Below are 23,599 nucleotides of genomic sequence, written 5' to 3' on the forward strand. Positions count from 1 at the left end.
TGAAACATATACACACTCTTTGATATACTTAATGAAGTTTTCAATCCAGTAGAGGTCTTGGTAAAAATCAGATTTATTGTATTGTTCACAATAACTTTGCCTTAAGACAAATTTTCCAGTTTAAAAAAATAACTTAAGTTTATTTAAGAAGATAAAAGGAAAGCAAATAATCAGGTAATCTTAAAAGGTTATTTAAAGAAAAAATAAAATAAGAGTATTTCTAAAGAACTGCACGCTTCAGCCATGCGGACTTCTCCACATGAATCAATGCTATTGCTTTTATATGCATTTTAATTCCCAAAGAAGCGTACCTGTGAGATATAACCTGGAGGCACATGGATAGGGGGAATGGATCCGTTGGGTGACATCATAGGAACCTCCGCTGGTCCTAGCACAGAGGGAGAGATGGCATTTTTTTCAGTTAGAAATATAGTTGCTCAGACAAGGATAAAAATAGCTTTATTTTAGAAGCCAAAGTCAGCAGCTCCACTAATTCCAGGTGTATGGATAATGCCTTGTGCCCTCGCATACAGAATAAGATCACTGTTGAATGACTTTAACATATATTTTGTTGAAATAATATTTTCATCATAAAACAGCTAAAGCACAAGCTTTATGTTACCCACTGATCAAGTCATATAGCATTAGGCAGTAACATAATATGCCCTTTAACAGCCCACAATTCCTATGCTGAAATCTGGTTAAGTTATTCTCGTCGAAGGCAGGGGAGAACTGAACAAAGCAGAAACTGTGCAGGCTGCAGCTCGGCACCTCCCAAGAAAAGCGTCCAATTGTACCAAAAATCACATATGCGAAAAACTATCTGTCTGTTTAAGAATGCACAAAGACCAAACTCATTATCTCAGCTATTCAGACTAACCTTGGAATGTGGTTATATAAGCAAGAAGCTTATGGTTTCCACTCTGAAATCCAGCCTTGAACATACCAGCTCCATTTGGAGGCACCGAGCACAAGTATAACAAAGTAAGTGCCATAATCATTAGAGGCTTTACAAACAGAGCCACACAGCTAAAAAAGTGCCTTAATAAAATGAAAATTGTTCACTCAGTAGCTCATTGACTTAGCCATTAAAACCAGGAATATCATGCAGGAGAGTCAATAAAAAAGTGTACCCAGACATCAGACAGATGCTCACAGTGAGAATTTAATGCTTTGAATAGAGAAGATTAACTTAATTACTTTCTTATTGCATATGAAAATGTTCACACTAACCTGGTTGGTCTAGCACTTATCATGGGCTAAAAAACATTCCTGGTCAGGTACTGTCACTAAACTGGTAGGCGAGAACTTAAACCCATCAAACTCAGATCTGTGATCGAGCCATAATGGACAGAAGGCAATAAAAACTACTTCGCCCTTTTGAAGGAAGCCACTGTATTTAAAACACTAGAGAAGAGTTTGCAGAAAAGTCTGCAGTTTATTACTACAAATTGAACATTACCACTACCACAAAAGATCACTACGTAGCCTTGTCTGATAGAGAAGTCATTTTAAACTTCTGTCCTTTATTGCGTTTGAGGAAAGGAAGCTGAAAACAATCCATAAGGAGATGCCTTTTGGGCAGAAGAGGGATGCAAGAGCCTAAACTGGCTCCTGCCCGTTGGCACAGGAGCTCATAAAGCTGAGACGACTTCCATAAAACTGCTGACAACACCCAGCGAGCCAGAGTTCATCTCTCTAAACAGAACAGCAAAAACAGTCCATATAATTAAAGAAAAGGCTCGTTCGCTATGTACCTACATTTCTGTACTCTTGAGGCTGCTTATCCTACAGCAACCAGGCCTCCTGACCGGCTCCAGCCACACGTTACACACATGAATTCACCCGAGTTATTCCCATCTCCTCTGATCTTGGTTCACTTTTCCCATCCAGTTATTTATAGTCTATTCAACACGCATGTTTTTTGGGCAAACAAATTCTTCCTATCAAAATAGCCTTGTAACACTCTTTTTAAATGCTTTCTGAATCCTCTTTAGTTTAAATATATGGCCCATTTCACGCCACTAAGTCGGACAGTATATGGCTATACATCAGGGCCCACGCACCATGGTACCTTGGTGCAGACTTTCAATCCATGCCGGATTAGCAAGGCTGGTTCAGTTATGCGGGATGAAACAGAGCTAAGAAGAGGTAAGATTAATCATCAATATTGTTATGTTACCCGCTTGTCGTTGGCAGCTTTTCAAATCCGAAAAGCTTCAAGAAAACAAAATCTGCATCCAGTGACGATTTCTGAATAGCCTTTAAGGAGACAACAACTTAAAGTGAACATTAAAAAGATAAAGCTTTAGTGTTGAAGCTATTTCAACCCTCACCAAAATAGCATATACTGATATTTGCAGTGGCCTTAGCTAGTGTGTTTGGTTTTGTTTTCCCCCAAGTACGTAGGCTGACTTAGAATTAAATTTGAAAGGAGCAAGTTTTGGAGTTTCTACCTATAGACGAGGCGGCCGCGATAGCGCCCGCTCATCGAGCGTCGGCATCTGTCCCTCCAAAGCGCCTGCCAGCTGCTCACACGGAGCTGCAACCTTCTCGCAGGAAGAAACCAAACGCCCACACAGATGCTGTTGACTGTAACACTTCCATTTCAATAAAAAAAGAGCTTGTGTTTTATCATCAAAACGTGCACCGCGCGAGAGGATTCTTAACCTTGGATTTGACCCGCAAACTGTTAAAGTCATTTGGATAACAGGTTTTAAAGGAATGACAGCTTGGTGATTTGCAGCTAGGTTTTGTTTCCAGGGCTTTGATTTCAAGGCTAGCCAAACGACTTTAGCATACATTATTTCATCTCTCTCATCACCGTTATCAAAACAACTTCAAGAGGTAGTGAGTAATACACAGAGCACATCCCCGCAGCGTGACAAGGCCCAGGAACTATTCGAGTCTATCCTTTCACTGAAGTCACTGCACATTTACCAGTAAAACAAAAGCTTTCTTCTGTCCTTTTCTGGTGTATTTTTAGTTATGGCTAATATTTTCGAACTGTTAAAAATAGTTATTTACAGAATAAGGTTCCTCAGTTAGTTACATCCAGCTTCTACTCGGGCCTTAGCTAAGGAATTAGGATCTTGCAAGTTTAAAGGAAACTTCTGTTTCGATACAAAATTTGACCTAACCGCAAAAAAATTCAGTCTGCTTCAATATGGCTGCTGCAACACTGAATCGAGCTGGTTTTAATACTTTTTGAACCTGTTAACAGACCGGGAATGTCTCCTGGGTTCACACTGAAATGAAGCCAGGAGAGATTTGGCCATCTCCACTAACAAAAACCAATAGGCCAAATTCCACGTCGCCTTCCAGCACCATGAACCCAGCACACCTCTCCACGCTCCTGGAGGGATGTTCCTAACGCCAGGAGGCTCCAAATGCAGGTGCAAAGAGATGATTCCTCCTCACCCGCCGTCGGAGGAGAAGGGGACAAGCCAGCCCTTCGCCAGCTGGGAAGCGAAACAGCATTGGGAAAGAATTGGGAAGACCTTCCCAATTTTGTCTAGTACACACCTGCACATCTAGAAGAACAAAAATGAAAGCACTTAGTCCTTCCTGAATCTATTACGGTAAATTATGTGGCTATTAAATGCAGATTTAAAACGTTTACTTTTAAAATTCTTTCTTCTTCACATTTATTCCTCCATTTTTATTCCTTCAGGAATTCATCATAGTCCAGTTGAGGAATGTCTGTCCCACGGCTTTAAAGGCTACTTACAGTCTCAGATTCTGTCGGTGACTTTTAGAATTCTTGTATAAAAACGACTGTGCAAGAAGCGCTTCTCTGTTCCCGAGTAACCTTTTCACGCAAACAGTAAAATGCCTTAAACTGTAGAAGACAAATCCGGCATTTCAGTTCTCAGACTACACAACTGATTCTTTCTTTCTTCCTGTATCACACACTTGTTTTCCTTCCTCCCTTGTCATATCTAAACACATTGCTTTGCTCTTCTTCATAAAATGATGCCCACTGGAGATTATTTTCCACATCCAGAACGTAGCTATGTGCTTCACTGTATGTTTCCACTCATTTTTCATGGCCTAGCAATAAAGCTCAAAACCCACCCGGCTTCATTACAAGAGTTACTTTCTTACCAGAGCCCCTGAAAGCTGGACTGAAATTTCTGAATTTCTCCAAGGAACTGCAGCTCTGCTTCGACCCAACTGGTGCCAATTTACAATTTCGCACTGCCATACTTACATTACCAGAGAAACAAAATTTAGTGATTTTGGCAGATTTACTTTGAAGACTCCTATAAATTTTAATAGCAGGAACCCACTGCACCAGCTAAGCAGAAAATGAAAACCAGGCAGGTAAATCCATTATGTTCTGTAAAGTTTAACAGTTGGTCCAGGAAAACACGCACTGCCTTCCTGCCCTTCGCCCCAAGAGCGCTATCGCATCCTTCAAAGCCAGCTCGGGAGCTCACGTGTCACACGAGGTGTCACTGAAAGAGCAGGTGTTGCCACCACTGTCCCCTGTCCTGCAGCAGGGGTGCAGGTGGCTTTTCCCTGGCCTTTGGGCCACCCAGTGAAACTGCTCGGTAGCACAAACTTACCACGATGCATCGAACGTGCGTGTGCCAGAGCAATCTTATAAAATCCCAGTCCTTTAAAGGAGGAGCTTAAATAGTGTTCACAAATAAAAACAGCCACAATTTGGAGGTGCAAACTCTCCTAGGCAAGAGCTAATCCAGCTGCTGCAGGTTGTACTTGAAAAGCTCCTGACCAGGATGCTTGAGAAACCTGTGCGATCTCCTTCCTAAACAGAACACTTCCCATCCATGAAAATTGGTGCATTCTTACGAAACCTGTTTATTTTACCTGGGTTTGCTACCTGACCCTCTTGCGCACGGCGAGAGGCTCCAGCACGTTCGATTTGCAGCTGAAGAGCAGCACTCGACACGAGCTGCTCTTTAAACCCAGCACCAAGAGGCCCCTGTCCAGGAGCTAGCTTGTTTTGCTGCGTTCGTGTGTCTCAGATGTAACCGTCTAGTTTGTGGCGTATTCTAGGAATAACAACACCTAACCTGTAACAGCAGGAAATCAGCTCGAACAGCCCGGCTGCACGGAGCGTTCGCAGCACTGCGAGGCCAAAAAGATGGGGAAGCGAGCTGCAACCTGCATTTTTATCCCCCAGGCCAGGCAAAATTCTGGAAAGCAAAGGTGAAAGCAGTAAGTGGCTGTGCTAGACAGGACGGAGAGCAGCAACACCCTGCAACGGAGGTGGGTGCTCCCTGCCCACCCCTGCAAGGTGCCTCCCCAAACTATGCCCATTTATACCTGTAGGATATTTAAAAGCAAATGAGATTTCGGGAGGACTGAAAATGTCTTTTTTCATTTGTAACAGAAATCCATTTTCATACTTTTTCCCCTAATCTGGATAAAGTAGTGAGACGCTTAAGCTAAAACATCCCTTTTCCGAGCGCTACTGCAAAAGCACTCGCAAGGAGTATGTTGCAATACTTCAAGCACTGAAAATAAGCATATCCCCATGGCCATTCACCAGATGGGCTGCAGATTGTAAATCATGGATGTCTAGACTAAAACACAAGAGACAAACATCTGTCTAAAATCAGTTAACTTGAATGGCAAATACTGTTAAATAAATTAGGACTACTCTGGAAACAAAGAAGAAACAACTGCACTGAAAACATCTGAAATTAATCCATTTGCACATAAGCCACAACACAATAACCTGAAACTGTAGCAAAATTAATTATGGGATGAATATTAGCCTAGGATGACACTGTAACTTCTGAAGTCAGGCGAATACGTCCCCCTAACATCTGCGTGCAGCAGAGTTGCAATCCTCACTTTACAAATAAAACCGCAAGACAAAAAAATGAAATAACTAATGCAGGGTCACGCAGGAAGTTTGTGGGAACAGAACTGGACAGAAACCCAAAACACAGCGTAAGTCACAAGCCAACGCTTAAGTCCAAATAAGTCTTCGGCCTTTTAAAGACCCGTTGGATACCTCATAGAAAAATATTCCAGTGAGGAAAAAACAGATTCTTCTTCTATCTGTTATCTTCTATCAGGACTTGGCTTAGCCGTTTGCTTTACGATACAAATATTTCAGAAAAATAGTGGATGAAAACGCTGCAGGGCACTGTGCAGAAAGGTGAGGCAGAAATGAAGTCACGCAGCACACGCAGCATTAGAAATTAGCAGCATTATTTGCATTTCTAAAACACTGCTCACCGTTATCAGTAGGGATTATTTATTTGTGGAAAGGCAAACACCAAGAACCTCGTAGGAGATGGAAGTCAACTCCTGGATTGTTTTGTTGGTAGTGGTGGGTGGGTTATTTTGTTTTGTTACCTTCGTAATTTGAAAACAGCTCTTCAACCCTTACAAACGATGCACATGATTGAGGGCAGGGGAGGGAGCTTTCTCGTACCTTATAACATGGCTTTGCCTTGTAAAAGGTTTGCACCAATGTTAAACTACCGACTTTGAGCACAACCCCCTTTAAAGATAGCAATAATTACACAAGCCCAGTTTTCTGCAGTAATAACAGAAAAACATCCCAATTATTCATATTATAATTATTACATTACCATGGCAACCGCAAAATGACTGTACAACGAGCTACAGATCTGATGCCAAGCCAGCAATAAAGCTGCACGAGTGGCTCTTCCACCCCGACGGAGGCCACGGCCACCACGGCTGCTCTTTACGTTGACCCCCAAGGTGACAGCTACCATAGGGACCATGAGGACCCAAGTCACATTTACAGACTCCTGATTCCTATTGCTGCTCTGCCCTTAATCAGACCAGATGAAAAGGAAGGTGCTTAAAGCACTGCCCCAAGCTGATCAGAGCTACCTCAGTCCCAAGCAAGTGCCTTGCATTCACTTTTCTGCTTTAACTTTTCCTTATCCTTTCCCCTGCTGCTCTCTACACATTGGGTTTCCTAGGGAAAGCACCAATTCCCTTTATCACAGTCCACTTCCATTTACTAAAAAATATAAATAAATACCAGTGTGGGAGGAAGGATGTGACCCGCCAGGTTGTGTTTGGCTCTGTGTCCCCCTCCCTCATTCCTACTGGCTTTTGTATTCCACTTCTTCGAGTTCCAGGCTGAGCCATGGAGATAAGAGCATTAGTTGAGTAGTGTTTTAAAACTTGCTTCTTGGCTCGTGACACCATTATACTCTTCAAAAAATAAGCCCTAGCATAAACCATATGCTCTTGTTTTCCTCTGTCTCCAGATAAGCAATCCTGATGACACCACGTGAGATAGCAGGGTGACATTTGACTCATGCTCTACACAGATTAATTGCTCAGGCAAAACAAACATGGTATCATTAACCACATTCTTCTAATCAAAGTAACACTTCTCATTTAAAAACATGAATCTGGGGTATAATCTCTAAAATATTTTTAAGTTTTCAAATCCATGATGGCAAGTTTCTCACTGTTTACATGTATTGTGAAATTAATTTGCTATCTAAAGCATTTCTCAAGTCACTTGAGTAACAAATTGCAACCCCCGGAGAGTAGGGGTTTCTACAGCTACCTACGAACTGGCTGTCGTTCTTCAGTTCTTTTGAGTATTTAGAGGAACCAAATGCAGTTTGGGCAAAACGGAACATAGAGGTTAAGAAAAGTTTCCAAACATTTCAGCAAAGAGCTGAATTTCAGTGGTTTTATAATAAGGTCTTCAAATTGTTCACGTTGAACAACCTGAAGTTCCCACAGGGATTTCCCTCGGCACAGCAGCGCTGGCTACGACAACTAGGCGAGCAGGGAATCTGCAGAGCACAAGCGGGGTGCGAGGAGAAGGGATTTATCCACTTTGCAGCTATTCAAGGAATGCTCCTGATTTCCTCTGAACAACCTTAGGTTGAAAAACTGTCCACTTAATTGCTGGAATTTGTTGGTACTCCTCAGTGCTAAGGTCCAGCATCTCAGTTATCAAAGTAAATGAAGTCTCAACTCAACATTATATAGCATTTCTCCTTAAAGAGGGGAGAGAGAAGCTTACAATATACACAAAGGGTTATTTTAGAGAATCAAATGCTAAGAAGGCAACATTTTGAAGCACAGTTTAGGTCCTTGAGGCTACACGAGTGCCTGTGCTAACAAGGCCAAGGAACACGTGACTAGGTCAGCATGGGGAGTGCAGCGCCCTCAACTTCAACTGACAGATTAAACAAATTTTACTGCATTTTACTTGAATTAAAAAAAAATAATAATAAATAAAAAATAAATAAATAAATAAAAGCTTCCTAACATTTCCATACCCAAACACTTACCAAACATTTGTGTGTTAAGAAGAAAAAAAAAAAGAAAAAAAACACACACATTTATTTCCAAAATGGCTCTCAAGTTTTGGTACCCGCATGCTCCTATGGTTTCACTCTTGCACTGCTACCTGCAATTGAAGCGCTGCTCTGTTCAAGAGCAAAGCAATTACAAGCATGTTCTTCTCCTGCAGCGGCACTGAAGGGACAGGATCACACAATCCAGTCCTGGAAGGCAACTTAGCCCCTGATTTTAGGCAACAACACTGTCCACCATTATTTTTAGCCTCAGGGATACTGAACATAGGATATTAATTAATTCAATCACTCCGCATTTTGCTCTGTATCTGAGTTGTATCAAATGAATATAGTTTTCATTAGAGAAATTATCTTTTCCAAAACTTTGCTGCGTCAGCATAATAGGAATATTACTCCATGCCATATGTTTGAAGGACTTCCACCCTTTCTCTAAATCATGTGTGCACAGATATACATGGATCTATATGCAGATACAAGAAAAAATAATCCTGAAAAGTAGCAGTAAAACTTAAACCCATCAATCTGGATTCATAAAAGACAATCTATTGCAGGAGACAAAAATGCAACCACAGTAAAGTGAAATTTTGAATAAACTGCCCTACGATCATATCCATACAGGACTAATTTTTACACTGAGAGCATGTTCAGTGAAACTGTTCCACATTCATCCAAACAGAGGTTATTGATATCTCAAATGGGTAAGTAGAGCTGCTTGAAAGTTTTCCAACAAAAATTTAGTTATAGAAAACACCAGTTTGCCAGAATCAAAACAGGTCAAATGCAAGTTTTGATGACATTCCGAAGAAAACTCCATAGGCTTTCGAGCAACACTCGTCCAGCAGCTCTCCTGGTGGCCACAGGAGCTTTAAGGACCTGCCAAGCCAGAGATCCCCAGGATCCTCACGTATCTGCTGGAGTCAACGGGTGGCAAGTTTGACTTTACAAGATATATGGTGACAGATCAAACATCTTCCATCTTTTTCTTTGCTTGTTTTTTTCTTCTATGAAAGCCATGATTTCAAGTCAGATCTGGCTGTAAGAGTTTACTCTTCCTTACTCCTCCTTAAGATATATAAGATAAGGGAACATCTTGTAAAATTGCTATTTAACTCATCTTGTTTTAAGATAAACAGAAATTCCTTAAATTTATACATTTATGGATATTTTACAGCCCGATATACTATTCTACATGCATTAATCAAAGCTGTTTGCAGATATTTTATAGAACTGTGCACCATATGAAAATACTTTATCAGCATTTTTACAGTTAAGCTATTCAGAGGTCTGAAAATGAACTTTCAGCAACGATTTATAACACACTACGAAGTCTTTATGAGCACTCTGATGTGATTCAGTTTTACTTTTTCTAAACATACAAACAGTTGACTGCAGCTTATGTCAATAGTCCCCTCAGAATCCGTTTCTTTAACTACCAAAACACTGGAGCAGACAGCAGTGACTTCCCTCCAATGAAAAGCTCAGTGCCAAACACTTCCCCGTGGTTATTGCTTAGACAGTGTGTGCGCAGGGCAGCGCTCTGAGCAGAACCGCAGCAGCTCAGGGCTTTTCACTTGGTTTTAAGATGCATTTCTGACTTTCAGCAACTCTAGCACTTTGTACTAGCTTCCCCTTCCCTATAAAAGTATTTCCAACCTTGGAATTGCAAAAATGTGAATCATTTTGAAATCAAAAATAGATGAGCAGCACGCTTAAAGAAATCATATGTGATGTTTATTTAGGTTAAATAAAAATATAATTACGGAAGGGAAGAATGTTTGGGGGCAGAGGGAAGGGAACAAGATTGAAATTTTAGTTTTGTTGGAAAGAGTCGGATATTATCAATCACTGCAGATTATGTCAATTTTCAGGTCAATCTACCAAAATCATCTCATACCTGTCAACAAGTTACCTGCACTATTCAACTCAATACCGGTTGCATAAAGTTCTGCTCCCATAAAGTCCTCTAATAGCAGGTGGCAGAGGAGCCCTTGGAGAGGCAGACATTACTCAGCAGGGTCCAGCAGAGAAGTGCTTACAGGCTGCACCCCAGGCTCAGAATTAAAAAAGAATTACTTTACACATCTTATACCAGCCTCTTTAAAAAGGATCACGATTAACTTGTTTGTAACAACAAGCATCCTTTCCCAAAACACATGGAATAAGCTAAAAATACGCATATACAATTTGATAGAAGTTGTAAATGCATTTTTTTCCTTTGACTCTGACAAAGAATAAAAATTCTGTGCCTTCTTTTTACCTCTCCCCTTCCCAAACCCTTGCGCTAAACAGCAAGGCAATATTCTGATACGAAACTAAAGGATTTATATATGTATTTTTTTGGAAAGGAATCCTGCTCCCCTGCTTGTGTTCCGCAGGGCCGGACACAAGGGCAGGCATTCAGGAGCGGCTCGGAGCGGCGGCCCGCGCCCCGTTGGCAAACACGGCCTGTTTGGGCAGCGAGCTCCGCAAACACGGGCATTCCTGCGCCCACAGAGGCGCCTTTGTGCGGCCCCCCGCACCGCTCCGCGGGACACGGGCATCCGGGAGGGAGGAAAAAGCTGGAAATCGGGCAGGAAATGCCCCTGGATTATGTTTAAGTGTCTTCGGGAGCTTCGACTTTTGGGCAATAATAAAAATCTGCCTGCGGGTGTTGAGCTGGTCCCCAAAAGCATGGCTTTTCGAATGATTTCAAAGTGACAAATGGAAATCACCGAGCGTCTGTCGGCCCAGAAAGGACACCTGGTGTCACCATGGACGTGCAAATTGAACCATCGGCCAAAGCAATAGCACGTTTTAGCTTGGAGGCAGTTCTGGAAGCCTCTTCAAGGCTTCCGAGCACCCCTAAAGCGTCACCTCTCCCCATCACACCTGCCTGGCCGTTGAGTCCGCGGCTATCGAGCTCCAGGCCTCGAGTCAGAGGCTGCTCTGCACTGAGCCCAACACGTGCAACAGGGCCGGAAAGTGGGGAAAAGCCGCGTGGAAAACAGACCTCAGTACACACGAGGATCCAACAGGAGCCAAGAGGACTCAGAGATGCAGCCCCTGCTTTGGGCACCTCCTTGAAGCGCTCAGCAAAGCAGAGGAACAAACCCTTTCTCAAGCTTCCAAAATGGACGCCCTAAATCTCATGGATCTTCTCGTTTGCCCCCCGCGCTGCAGGATTCTCACAGTCCAGACCCCGCCACATGCACGCAGAGTGTCCGCGCGCTCGCCGCCATCACAGACCACTCGCCGTAAGCCAAAAAATCAATCCCAGCTCAAGGGTTCTCTCCAAATGACAGGGAGGCCCATTTTTAAACATAAAGTGCAACAAAAATATTTCCACAGAAACCCTGGAACATTATTCAAGCCATCCACGTGAATAAAATACCCCACTTTTGCCAAGTTTTGTTCAAGCTGACTTCAGCTTTCTGCTTAAACAAACCTCAGGCCATACTGACATCATACGTAGCAGAGGCAGCATTTTATTTAAACTCGAAGTCTGAGGGTGTTGGGGAGATTACCAAATAAAGAGCTGATTTTTCATCTCCAGAATCTTAAATGACCTGACTTCAAAGGCTGAATTTAGACTTACTAAACCAACGGAAAACAAACATCTTTAATCTCCACACTGACATGAGGCTTGCACAAAAAATAATTCTGGCAAAAACCTTTTATCCTCATACTACCACACATAAAAATAGGAGAAAGGTGGAAAGTCCAAATGATTCTACATAAATAACCTGCTTCAGAGGCAAAGTTACTTATTCCCTCTCCTCCTGCTGCCTTTTTCCATCCCATCTTACTCCTTTTCTAAATGTTAAGTTATGCAAGGCACTGAGCCTAAACAAACATACCTGAACACTCAGAATTTACTCTAGGGCAAATCTGGACATAGGGGGTACATGTGCAAACACCTAAATATCTGCTCTCTGTACCTAGGTGCTACTGCACTTTAAATAACTAAGAAAGAAGCTTTCCACATGAAAGGAAAAGATGTCTGGCAGCATGAAGTGATCATTCTGCGCTCTGGAGATGTCAAGATACTGTACCTCAAATCTTGTTTTAATACAGGATTCAATATTATCTATTCCCTATCTTTGAAAATAAGTAGAAGACTAGTCATCACATGCCTGGTTAAAAAGGATATGCTAAAATCCATCATGCACCTCTGGCTTTCAACAGATGCTCAGAAGCCAAAATATAAAATATATTCCAAAAGAGGGGAAGACAGAAGACAGCCACATCTCTTAACCTCCCAATCCTGCAACCAAGTGCTGCGTGGTCCAGGCACCTGTATGAAATTACATCTGCGATGAAACAGGTTCTGCATTTAAAGGCAGAAGCTGTTAACCAACCAACAACAGGAAAAGTGGGAAAAATACCATAAACTGTTGGAAATTACTAGATGAAATTTATTTGGGAGAATTCCAGTATACTATCCAAAACAGCATATACATCCTTTATTCAGGTGCTATAAGCTAAGTGATCTAAAGAAAGATGTTACATGCTGCACAACCCAGACTTGTAAAAACATACTCACAAGTAGTAACACGCCAGCACATTTCTTTTTTAAACAAAATCATTGCCCTTCTTTTGAAAAGGAATATAGAGTTTCCTGCTGAATAAATTAAGGAAGCTTCATTATTTTTTAGCATGCTAAGTGAACCTGTCAATCTACTTACATAAAGATATACAATTAACTGAATCCAGCAAGATGCTTAACACGTGTAAATCCCAGACTTCAGAAACCTGAGCGACTCAGTATCTTGCAAGTACGGAGCTATGTATCCTGACTGCAGGTTAAAAGTATCAAATAGAGTATTAAATCTGGAAGCCCCGGTTATTTCCTTGTACTTTGGCACGGAAGCATATGCAAAGTTTAGGTTTGCCATTGCTATGTACGTGAAGCCCCACACATTTTCTGTGTGTGGATGTGCAAAGCCAGCTGAGCCGCAGAGCAGGAGCACCGGGCGACACTCTCCACACGTCGCTCTCTTGAGTAACTTCACGTTACTAAACCTCAAAGCAGAGCCGTGCCAACACGCTGGGCTTTAGCTGCACACTCAAACCTGTGCAGAAGAGGTGAACAAGGCCAGGGGAGCCCCAAGCTGAATTCTCCCCATATTCCTACGTCTTTGAAAACGAAACTGTAGCTTAATTCAATTTGATCTCAAGAGAACCTACCTTTTTTTTAAAAAAAAAAAAAAAAACAGCACCTGGTGGTCAGCGAAGCTGTAGATACTTTCTAAAAATTCCTCTTCCACATCAGTGAAGAGCTCCCACACCAAGCTCTTCAGCAAGAAGTCTTTACTTATCACAAAACTTACACACAACAACCCACTGGGAAGCTGCTGTAGGAAAACTGCCACAGCAACACAGCACCCACAGCTTTGCATCATGAATTTCATCTGCACAATTCTGGTAAATTTTTCAGAGTGGACAAAATAAGAACTTGAGAACACAAAACAGAACACATAATACTTCAATAGGTGGAAACAATTAAAATTATTAAGCAGGACTCCTGAACTTAAAGTGATTTTGTATATTTATGGACAGCATTCAGCAACAACTAGAGTGGAAAGCCACCTAGATTCTAAGTCCATCCTTTGAAACATCAAGCTGGAAATTTATGTGCAACTTCAGATGGTTCTTCAAAACCTAAAGATTTAATTACAAACAGTGTCTTTGTTCAGATATGGATGTTTTCCTTTAACTAGAAAAGCTATGGAGAATACAGAGTGTACAGGGAAGATGAAGCCTTTCCCAGGTGCCTTCTGAGGCACCTCAGGTGCACAGGTGACAGGATGACACACAGAAACTGGAACATGGGAAAGCCCCATCAGATACACTGGTTTTATTTATTTTAAATCGGGAGGACAATACTGTCAACATGAGAACAAGCTACCAAAGTTGCAGAATCTCTGTCCCAGTAGGTGATCAAGACTCAACTGAAGAAGCCCCTAAACAAATCCGGTAAATTTTTTCTTTTTTTTTTTTTTTTTTTTTTAGCAGCTCTGAGTAGCTGAGGATTGGATACAATGACCTTGAAAAGTGCCTTTTAACCTGAATTACTCCATGATATACTTATACAACAGAAATCATTGAGTTTTAGTGCTAAACATAAACCTTGGAAGCTCCATCTATAAAGTCCCCTTAAAATACAAATTATATATAAAAGGCATCCAAATCCACAGAGAGATAAAGTTTACATAACACATTTCTTCTCCTGACTGCTAAATGAGTTATGGTCTGTTAATTACTCCACTTCATGGCAGCATTTTCATTATAAATCCAGTAAGTATGAGAAGAACGCAAAGAATATCAAGTAGAAAACACCTGCAAATTTCTTCTGGTTGCAATTTGTTTCAACACTTAGTAATAGTGAGTGAATTATGTATAGAAAAAGATAGAAAACCTAAGAGTACTAAGCAAAGTCTTATAAGAATTCTTGAAGCACTTCTTTTTGGGAAGCTTAACTCTGGTACCTATTAGTTTTCCTCCTATATAGGCAATACCAAGAGTAAAGCAGCTTTTCTCTTGAAAGCATTGTATTTAAATACTTGATATCATTAGCAAGAATTTCTAACTCTGCCACGCCACTCTGGATATGATCAAACAACACACAATTATTTAGTAAAGGCCATTGCATGGACTTCGTCCAAACCAATATCCGGCCCGTATTCATCTGAACAGTGAAATTGTTTTTGAGTTGCTAAATTTTAAGATGGCATTAAGAAAATCTATTAAGAAAGAGCTTTTTAAGCACTCAACAGACTATTTTATACCATTGTTGCTCATGATCAGCATTAAAATCATGATAATCAGATAAGTTCAGGGCTTTAGGAAACCATGCTCTACCATCCAGGGACTGACCGTGCTGGAGTAAATCAGAAGCAATTACTAATTCCTTTGACCTAAAGGTATTTACAGTACTAATTCTTTTTAATTCAACTGTTTGCAACAGATCTTACAGGCTGTATTTTGCTATTAGCTAGCAGCAACAACACAACCAATGCTGTGGACCATGCCCAAACAAGGTGAAGGTCTTCACCAAGCGGGTAAGCACCATGCGTGCCGTGATGCTGCACGGGAAGAGTTTGTTCTGAACAGGTATTCTCGACAACTGCATGACCCCAAAGCAGCCTGCTAGCCTGCACGACAGGAGAACTGTGCTTTCATGAGGAAAAGAGGAAAGATTCAGCAAAGCCAGGGGTCTTAAGAATTTGGCACTACAAAATATCAGTAAAACCAACTACCTTCAGATTGATCCAAAACATATTTGTTAGGTCACTCCCATACATGAAGAGGCAGCATCATCCTATACCCAAGTTTCCAACAGAGACCCCCTGCTTTCTTAAAACTTCTTGAAATTCACTTCTGTGATACCCAATGAACACTCAGAGCCACTACTGACAACCAAGAGGTCACAAGAACCACATTCCAGGTACTTTCAGGCTTTAAAAGCAAACTCCAAACTTAGAAAATCCATCGATCGGATTGAGGCACCCTCCAGTCTAAAGACAAGGGGAAGGTCTTGAGCCTGCACACGCAGGCACAGCTTACACCCAAAGCAAACGGGCACACATGTGCTTCATCTGAGGACTGTGACTATTCCCTAGGACAGGGGTCACCAAATAAGTGAAGCCTTCACACTTCCAGTTCCTCCAATTAACAAGATTCCAGTTCCTCCAATCAACAAGATTCAATTTGATTTAAAAATAATCAAGTTGTTTTAATATTTCATTTGTACAGTACTTATCGTCTTTCCAATTTCAATAGAGAATCTGCAGCTTTAATAACCACAGTCTTTCCCAATCCAGAATTACGTTTCTCTGCATCACGCAGAAGCTACCAGCGGCACCAGACTGACATCAGCCATTTGCACACAGATTTTCCAAATTATGAGAGTCAAGAGGCAACTTTAGACACAATTTTCCAATATATACACCTGCTTACACTGAGCATTAACTGGATAATCAACAATACTTGAAATCTCACTTGTCAATTCAAAGGAAAATATAAACACAGAAATAGTAGCCATATTTATCCTGAACTCCCCTGCTTTTCTTTCTGAAGACTTACAAACCCGATTCTTTAAAAGTTTTATTTTCTACTATTATATGAAAGACATACCAAAGAATGACACAAGAATCACCTAAGGAGCTATCCAAACAAAGGAGTTTAATGACAGTTAAATAAAAATACAAAATAACTAGCTTGATTTTTCACTCCATTTCTCCTAACCACTCCTCCTTCTATAAGCAGCACCAAATAACACATTCAAACAAGGAAAGGATTTAGAACAAAATTATTTCTTTAGAAACTAAATTAAATTAAATCATTGTCATTTTGTGGAAATTATAATAAATGGGTAAACATATAAGCACATGAGCATTTTCCTTAGCACATACACAAGCAGGAGAAAAAATGACCCAGGCTTTTTGTAAAGCTTCCTTCAAAGGGTTTCTTCCCTTGTGTTTAAAAATTAATCTTGCTTATTAATTGTTGCCTTTTGAATGAGCAAAGCTTTTAGTTGTGTCAAATCTATTAACAGTGACGGCTCTGCATTAAGCAAATTAAATATTCAACAGTCTCATTCCAAAGTATTTCTGTAACTGCGTTTACCAAGCGCCTGTTCTCTTTTGTAAATAAAAAAGGTATTTCTGTGTTTGTTTGGGTTTTTTTTTTTTTTTTTAAGCTAGCTTATTTTACATTTCAGGGGAAAAAATACAAATATTTATGATAGTTATGTAAATATCAAGTGAATTTTTGCTGCAACAGAAAGCAATTACCAGAATATTGAGTTCCTAGGGCTTGTACCTACGCAGTGTTTAGAATTCCTGGAATTGCTGAGCACCATTACTGGGCATCAGGGCAACAGTAACTACAGCCCCCATCTCCGCTGGCCGAAACCTCCTGCAAGAAAAACAGCAGCAGCAGCCTGGGAGAGAAAAGCTCTAAGAAATAAGGAGAGTCTGCAGGGCTTTCACATCAACAAATTCCATTTCACACTCTAAAAAAAGAACAACAATAATATAACTAAGTGGAAAGGTCTACTAAAAAAAGCTCAAATCTCCATTCATGCTCCTGCTTGCTATCAATTACATGGAAACACTGCCTGTATCTTATTTTCCACTGGGATCAGTGACCCACCTGGAAGGAGGAATGAAAAATGCATTTTACTCCTCCATGCGTCTTCTCAGTTTGGGAGATCCGTTAGATGCCCTATTCAATTAGTGTGGTGCAATATAATATTTTCCTGACACGTTCTAAACAAATGTACACATTAAACACGCAAGCACACAAATGCACATATAAATACACACTCAATAGGTAAAACAATTCTATATATAAAATTACAGAATGAGAAAATGACAAGCACTGTTCTACAACCAGAAATACCATGACATGAAGAAAAGTTATAAAAAGTTACAAAAATGATGCTACATGCAGAATGACAACAACATGAGGGGAGGGGAAACAAAAGCATACGCTGCCTTAGAAGTTGTTTCTTGCTTACACAGATCAAGCCATCAGTAGAAAAAATAGCACTTTGATTTGTTTCACTAATAATCATTCTGAATTTCAGGTAATGCGGAACAGCCTTCTACTATATCCTCACAACATGTCATGCAAAATATACCCATTTTAAGAGTTGGATATCGTTTTTTGACTTATCTGGTCATAAAAGGTGACCTGTTAGATTAATTTTCAACCTGTTCAAGCCTGCAATATCTCCTACATCAGCATTGCAGACAGAATGCAGATAGGTGTTTTAAGATGCAGACAGGATAAGCATACTGTTTTTGGAGTCATCCGAAGTATGCACAAGTAAGTAAAATTTTACAAAGAATTCCCCCAGCAAATGCTGTGATACAAGAGACAAACAGCAGATACTATGAGAAATGAACACTAAGTGTAATAGATTTAAAATGAAGAACACAATTCTATAAAAATCGTGCAATAACAAACTCAAAGATTTACATCAGATTTAAAGGTTAAGAAAAAGATTTAAAAAGGAGAAAAGAAGCCATTGAAAGCTTTATTATTTTCTGCACAGTATTTTTAGTAAAAACCTTATGTATTAAAAATAGCTGAATATTAGCAGATCCTTTCTCAAACAGCTTGTGCATAGATCTGTTACCTTGTCATTTAAGCTAAAAGCACAACTGATGCAGTGCTCAAAAAATCTTTCCCTTATGCAAATAAAAGGTTCCAAATAGGTTTGGGGAAGCATTTCCCCCGCTATCAGGAGGCTGAATTCTTATGGGGATCAAAACCATTTGACCAAAGTCTAAGCAAACAGGTAATGTTTCTTTTCATATAGACATTAAAGTTTGTGATACTGAAAACTTTTTTTTTTTTGCATTATCAACTGTCACCAAAGAAATGGAACTCTAACCACAAGTTTTTTTTTTAAACAAGTTTTATATGGAATAATTTAAGTTTATTAAAAAGATCTTATGCATATATGCATCTGACCTTGTTGCATGCGCAGCTACCTACCACATACTGCATGCTAAACATTGCAAAGGTTGCTATATTCTTTCTTTACAGCCTTTAGTCACAAAACACTCCAAAAAAAATCTTGAAAATCTTTGTGCAGAACCAAGTAAATATCAAGAAACTCTGCCACAGAGCTACAGGTTCATTTTTTAGCTAGTGTTTAGGTCAGTCTCTAACACAAAGTATTTGTTGGCACACCACTGATTTTTTTTTTTTTTTTTAAGGTTATAACAAGCTTCCTGAAGGAAAAGAAAAATCAAAGGTGCAAATAAAACCGCAAATGTTAAGTGAATGTCTGGTATTCTGAAGTTGGACTTAAGAGAGTGCATTTTTCATCCAATGTAAACCGCAATCCTCGATTTTTAATACCTTGCATGAATCTCGAATCCTGCAATTGAAGTTTCCACTTTTTATCCTGAACCTCCACATGAGAGGATTATGCTCTTAGAACAGCGTCTCCAGAAGAAACAAAGGCATTAGAGAAATCAACTTCACTGAACTTTTTAAAACAAAAAAATCATTTCTGAGACGGATTTAAGAATTCCGCATCCTTAACATAGCATAAGGAAACACCCATCAAAATGCGAGTAAAGGAGTTAAGCATTGCAGTCTAGTTACATTAGTTTTCATTATTAACATTCTCATCACTAGCTTTAGCATTAAGTAACTGTTTTCATTTACAGTTTTGCACTATACTTTGAGAGGGAATGAAAATAAAGTTTGGCAGAAAAATAAAGTCTAAATTTTGTAGTTCAGATCAATCTACATGAAGATGCCCCAGCAATTTTGGTCCAAAACAATCACTCCAGTGCAGCCAGGAAGATGCCCAAGCTCAGTAAAGTCCTAGGAAGGCTGAAGCAGAGCACAAGCAACCAGCAAAGTCCCAGCAGGGTCTGGAAAAGCACATGGAAGCTACGGCTACGCTTCCAAAGAAAAATACGGAGTCCAAGATCCCATGGACTGTCATGGATAACAACCTATCAGTAAGAGGTGAAGCCCATGAAGTCTGGATGGGGAGAAGCTTGTTACAAATCAATAGATCTGACTACAGTCAGGTAGTTGAAAGAACTGGGAAAAGGTAAAGAATCAGGAAAACACCTCACGTGCTTTGATATGTATGAGTTTATTCACCTAAATACCCGGGGGGGGGGGGGGGGGAAGGGAGAGGACTAAACACAGAAGCATCATCCTGTAGACAACCGTAACCATATCTGCATGAGCAAGACATGGGAAAAACGCTACGACGTCACCAACGCGCTGCTTTGCCAATGCCCACGCTCTCCATTTAAAGTTTGCTATAAATTCAAATGTTGGCAACGCTATTAAGGAGGGAAGCTCTGAAAGAAACGTGTTAATCCAAACACCTCAGGGAAAGCAGGATCCTGGCAGCAGGAGGATACGGATTTACCAGGACAGCTGGCCCAGCCTGCTCAGCTTCCATCCTGAAGATATTGGGGTCTCAACCAAAATACAAGAGATGAGAGTACACATGAAGACACTCCCCATCGCTTTCTGCTAACTTTAGAAGGAATGGCTCGTGTATTTGCCCTCTCCTTTTTTGAAACAAAATACCTCCATGTCCCCTGTTGTCTTTATGCAGTCTAAGCTCAATTAGCAAGTTTGAAGTACCTATTTTAACTGCATTACTGAAGCAAGGCAGCAAGTTTCCCCAGTAATGTAAGCCTTAAATCATTAAGTATTCAAATTATAAAACCTGCAAGCAGGAATAACCAGACAAACATTTTCACGTATGTTGCTTCCAACTGTCAAGGGAGGTTTTCCCAATAAGAAGCATTAAAACCATTAAAACTTTATTAAGAGCTGCTGAAAAAGTTGGAGGACAGGGAAAATGAGGGCTGTGACAGACGGTTTCTTTCAAGCTCGCCTCCCCCACGGCTCTCGGCACTCCCTACCTGGCCCACGGCGATGGCTATCTCGGCTGCTGCGATGAGAGCGAGTGTCGCATTTGACCTGCCGAGAGCTTTGCCTACGTATTGTCCTATTCGATCTAATTTGGGTCCCTAAAGTAGCTACAGTGCTAATTCCCCAGTGCCCACCACTTTCCCAGGAATCCTTTGTCGGATGCAGCGTTATTCCAAGGTTCTGCTGCCTGAAACTGCCTCCTTTGTAACGGGAATAAACACTTCAACAAGAGCAAAGCTATCAAAAAGTCTGTAAAATTATCACCCTATGATATGCAAACAGAATGTCTTCTTGATTATATTTCATTAACATACCCTTAATACTTCAGAAAACAAAGTACCTCTTGTCAAAACAGACAATCTCCAAGCAGCAGCTGCCCATGCTTAGTCAGGCAGGGTTCCTCAATCCTGCCCAAGGACAGTCAAAACTAGAGTAGAGACCAAGCAGCTCCATCAGCTTCACAGCAACCAGGTCCCAGCGAAGAGCTTGATCCAGATTCACACCATCTAACTTCAGGTGCCCGGAGCAGTTGCCTCATTGCCCTCACTGATGCCTCAGGTAGCCTCAGGTACCACTGGGATGACTCTGACCTTCCAGAGAGAACCAAGGCCACCAAGCTTCTGATTTGGTGACCTCTATAAAGCATCTGAAGCTACGTGAGATCGGTACAAGCCTTTAGTCATTCACCAAAGTGAATCAGAAACAGAACTGCCTCCATAGCAAAACACCCTGAAGAAACAGTTACTCCATTTTAGCTTCCTGGAACTCACAGAATTTTTCAGATTCTTAAGACTCCTTCTTCACCTCCTGTTCTCCTAATTCCTTCCCCAGAGATGCACTTCCAGGACAGTTTTCAGAGAGAGCTATTGGGAGGCTGGAACAGAAACACCATTTTTAAGTTATTTGCCTCACTATCTCTTTCTAAGGTATGGCAACCATGTATCTGACCAATCTCTCCAAAAAACAAACATAAGAAAAACTGAGCAAGTTTCACCTTGCTGGTCAACTGAGAAAAACATTACTTCAAGGATATAGGAAATGAAATCGTCTCTACTCTTTGATGTTCGGGTATTCTTCCATCTTCTGAAAAGTAATTTTGATCATATTCTGTTATTCAATGCCTTGCACTGCAACAAAGAAGACTTATTTTAAAATAAATACACTCAGTTTCTGAAGTGTCTCAAGATAAGTGCCATTAACAGTTCCCAATGACCCCTACTCTGTCTCTCTCCTCTTTTCCTCTTACTTTAAAGACCAAATGACAACCCAAGGCAGTATTTTTTTTTCCAATTCTTTTCATATATTTAAGCGGCCTCTGTTCTATACACAAGTTATTGTATTCACGGCAGGTTCTACTACAGAAATTAAGCACGGAATAACAAATGGCCAACAAATAGGTGGAGAGCAAAGGAAAGTGAGTTCTCGATGGCCAGCTCCTTGCATGACTTTGCTGCATTCTCCCAAGCAAGCACAGTGACAGTCACACACCTAAGTGTGAGAACCTGGGACGGGCAGAACAAATGTTTTATTGTCTGTCAGCAAAAACCAAGTGGCAAAAATCAAAGAATTTTATTTAGATGTGCTTGGTGCATGTTGGGAAGCTAAGATGCATTTGCATCCATAAAACATTATTATTAAGAAACAAGCAGTAATGAGGCAAGTGTTTTCTTTCAAATAGAGTTTTCCAGCTGATGTACCACTATTAGTCACAACATAGCTGTTCCATCACACAGCTAAAATAAATGCACCCGTTCTTGAGGGCTGTATGGCAGCAGCACACCTCCGAGCCTGCAGGAGCATTACATGACTCACAGATGTTGGCAACGTGAGAGCGGGGGACAGAAATCTCCACATCTGCTATTGTGGGAAAAATCCATGTTGGTGTTTTGTCAAATCGTCTCTATTAGTAACGAATACAGCTGTTTTGCATCAGGTAATCTATGTTGCAACACTTCAAGTAAAGTGACTCCACACACAACTATGCCCTGCTGTTCTTGCTCAGCTGTAAAATACTGATTGTCAAGGGAGATGCCACAGGGCCCTTTTTTTTAAAAAAAAAAAAAGTGTTGAATGCAGCTGTTTCTGCTTCACATGATGTCAAAAGAAATCCTTTCTCCTTACCATGTATGTATTTTTCACTGTAAATTAAAATGCTTTGGCACTAACACAATTGCCCACTGGCAAAACACAGAGAAATGCCAAGCATTTATTCAGCCTCAGTTAAGTGGCTAAGGGCTTAGAAGAGACCAGTGACGATCTGAATTTTAGTAGAAAGACACACAGGACTGAGAAGTTACCACTTCTAAGTATATCAGCGTAAGCCCTCGAAAAAGCAAATGGTTTTAATGCACACACATCCCTCCTGCAATTGGTTAAGTTCTTGCACAGAAAGAAACCATTACCAGGACTCGCACGCTCTCATTGAAAGAGAAAGAGCTCAGTGCTCTAGACTTTAACTTCCATTTATTATGCTCTTGCCACTTCTACACGAAATAGGTGCCCTCTCCAGAAGTTATCTAAAACAAGAAATACTAAAGTAAGGACATCGTAACTACTTTGACCCATTGGCAGATGCACCCCCCCCTCTGCTCCCCTTTGAAATACCTGAGTTACCATTGGAACCTGACATTTTTGTGCATCTTCCCCAGAGCTCAAGTTTCAACCTTTGTAAAGCTACCAAAAAAGGAAAAAAGAAAAAAAAAAGAAAAAAGGAAAAAAAAAAAGAAAGAAAGAAAAAAAAAAGAAACCCTGAGCACAGAACCCCTTTGTATGCAATTCCAGGTGGGTATCTTTGTCCTGCTGCTGGCACACATCTCTGAGGAGCCTCTTTCTTGGGGAAAGGGCAACAAAAAAATCTCGTCTTTCAACGGATACAGCAGCTA

General features: G+C 40.6%; 1 protein-coding gene across 2 annotated transcripts in view; it reads right to left on the bottom strand.

The window, feature by feature from the left end:
- Window positions 1-23,599, bottom strand: part of FNDC3B (fibronectin type III domain containing 3B) — a 141,566-nt gene that overhangs the window by 90,560 nt on the left and 27,407 nt on the right. For both annotated transcript variants that reach the window (XM_088523916.1, XM_088523915.1), the window contains exon 3: window positions 312-388. In XM_088523916.1, coding sequence (XP_088380042.1) covers window positions 312-388 — 77 coding nt within the window. The remainder of the gene's footprint in view (window positions 1-311; window positions 389-23,599) is intronic.

This window comes from Tinamus guttatus, unplaced genomic scaffold (genome assembly GCF_059628265.1).
Source record: "Tinamus guttatus ecotype Peru unplaced genomic scaffold, ASM5962826v1 Tinamus_guttatus_pri_ptg000198l, whole genome shotgun sequence".
Lineage (NCBI taxonomy): Eukaryota > Metazoa > Chordata > Aves > Tinamiformes > Tinamidae > Tinamus > Tinamus guttatus.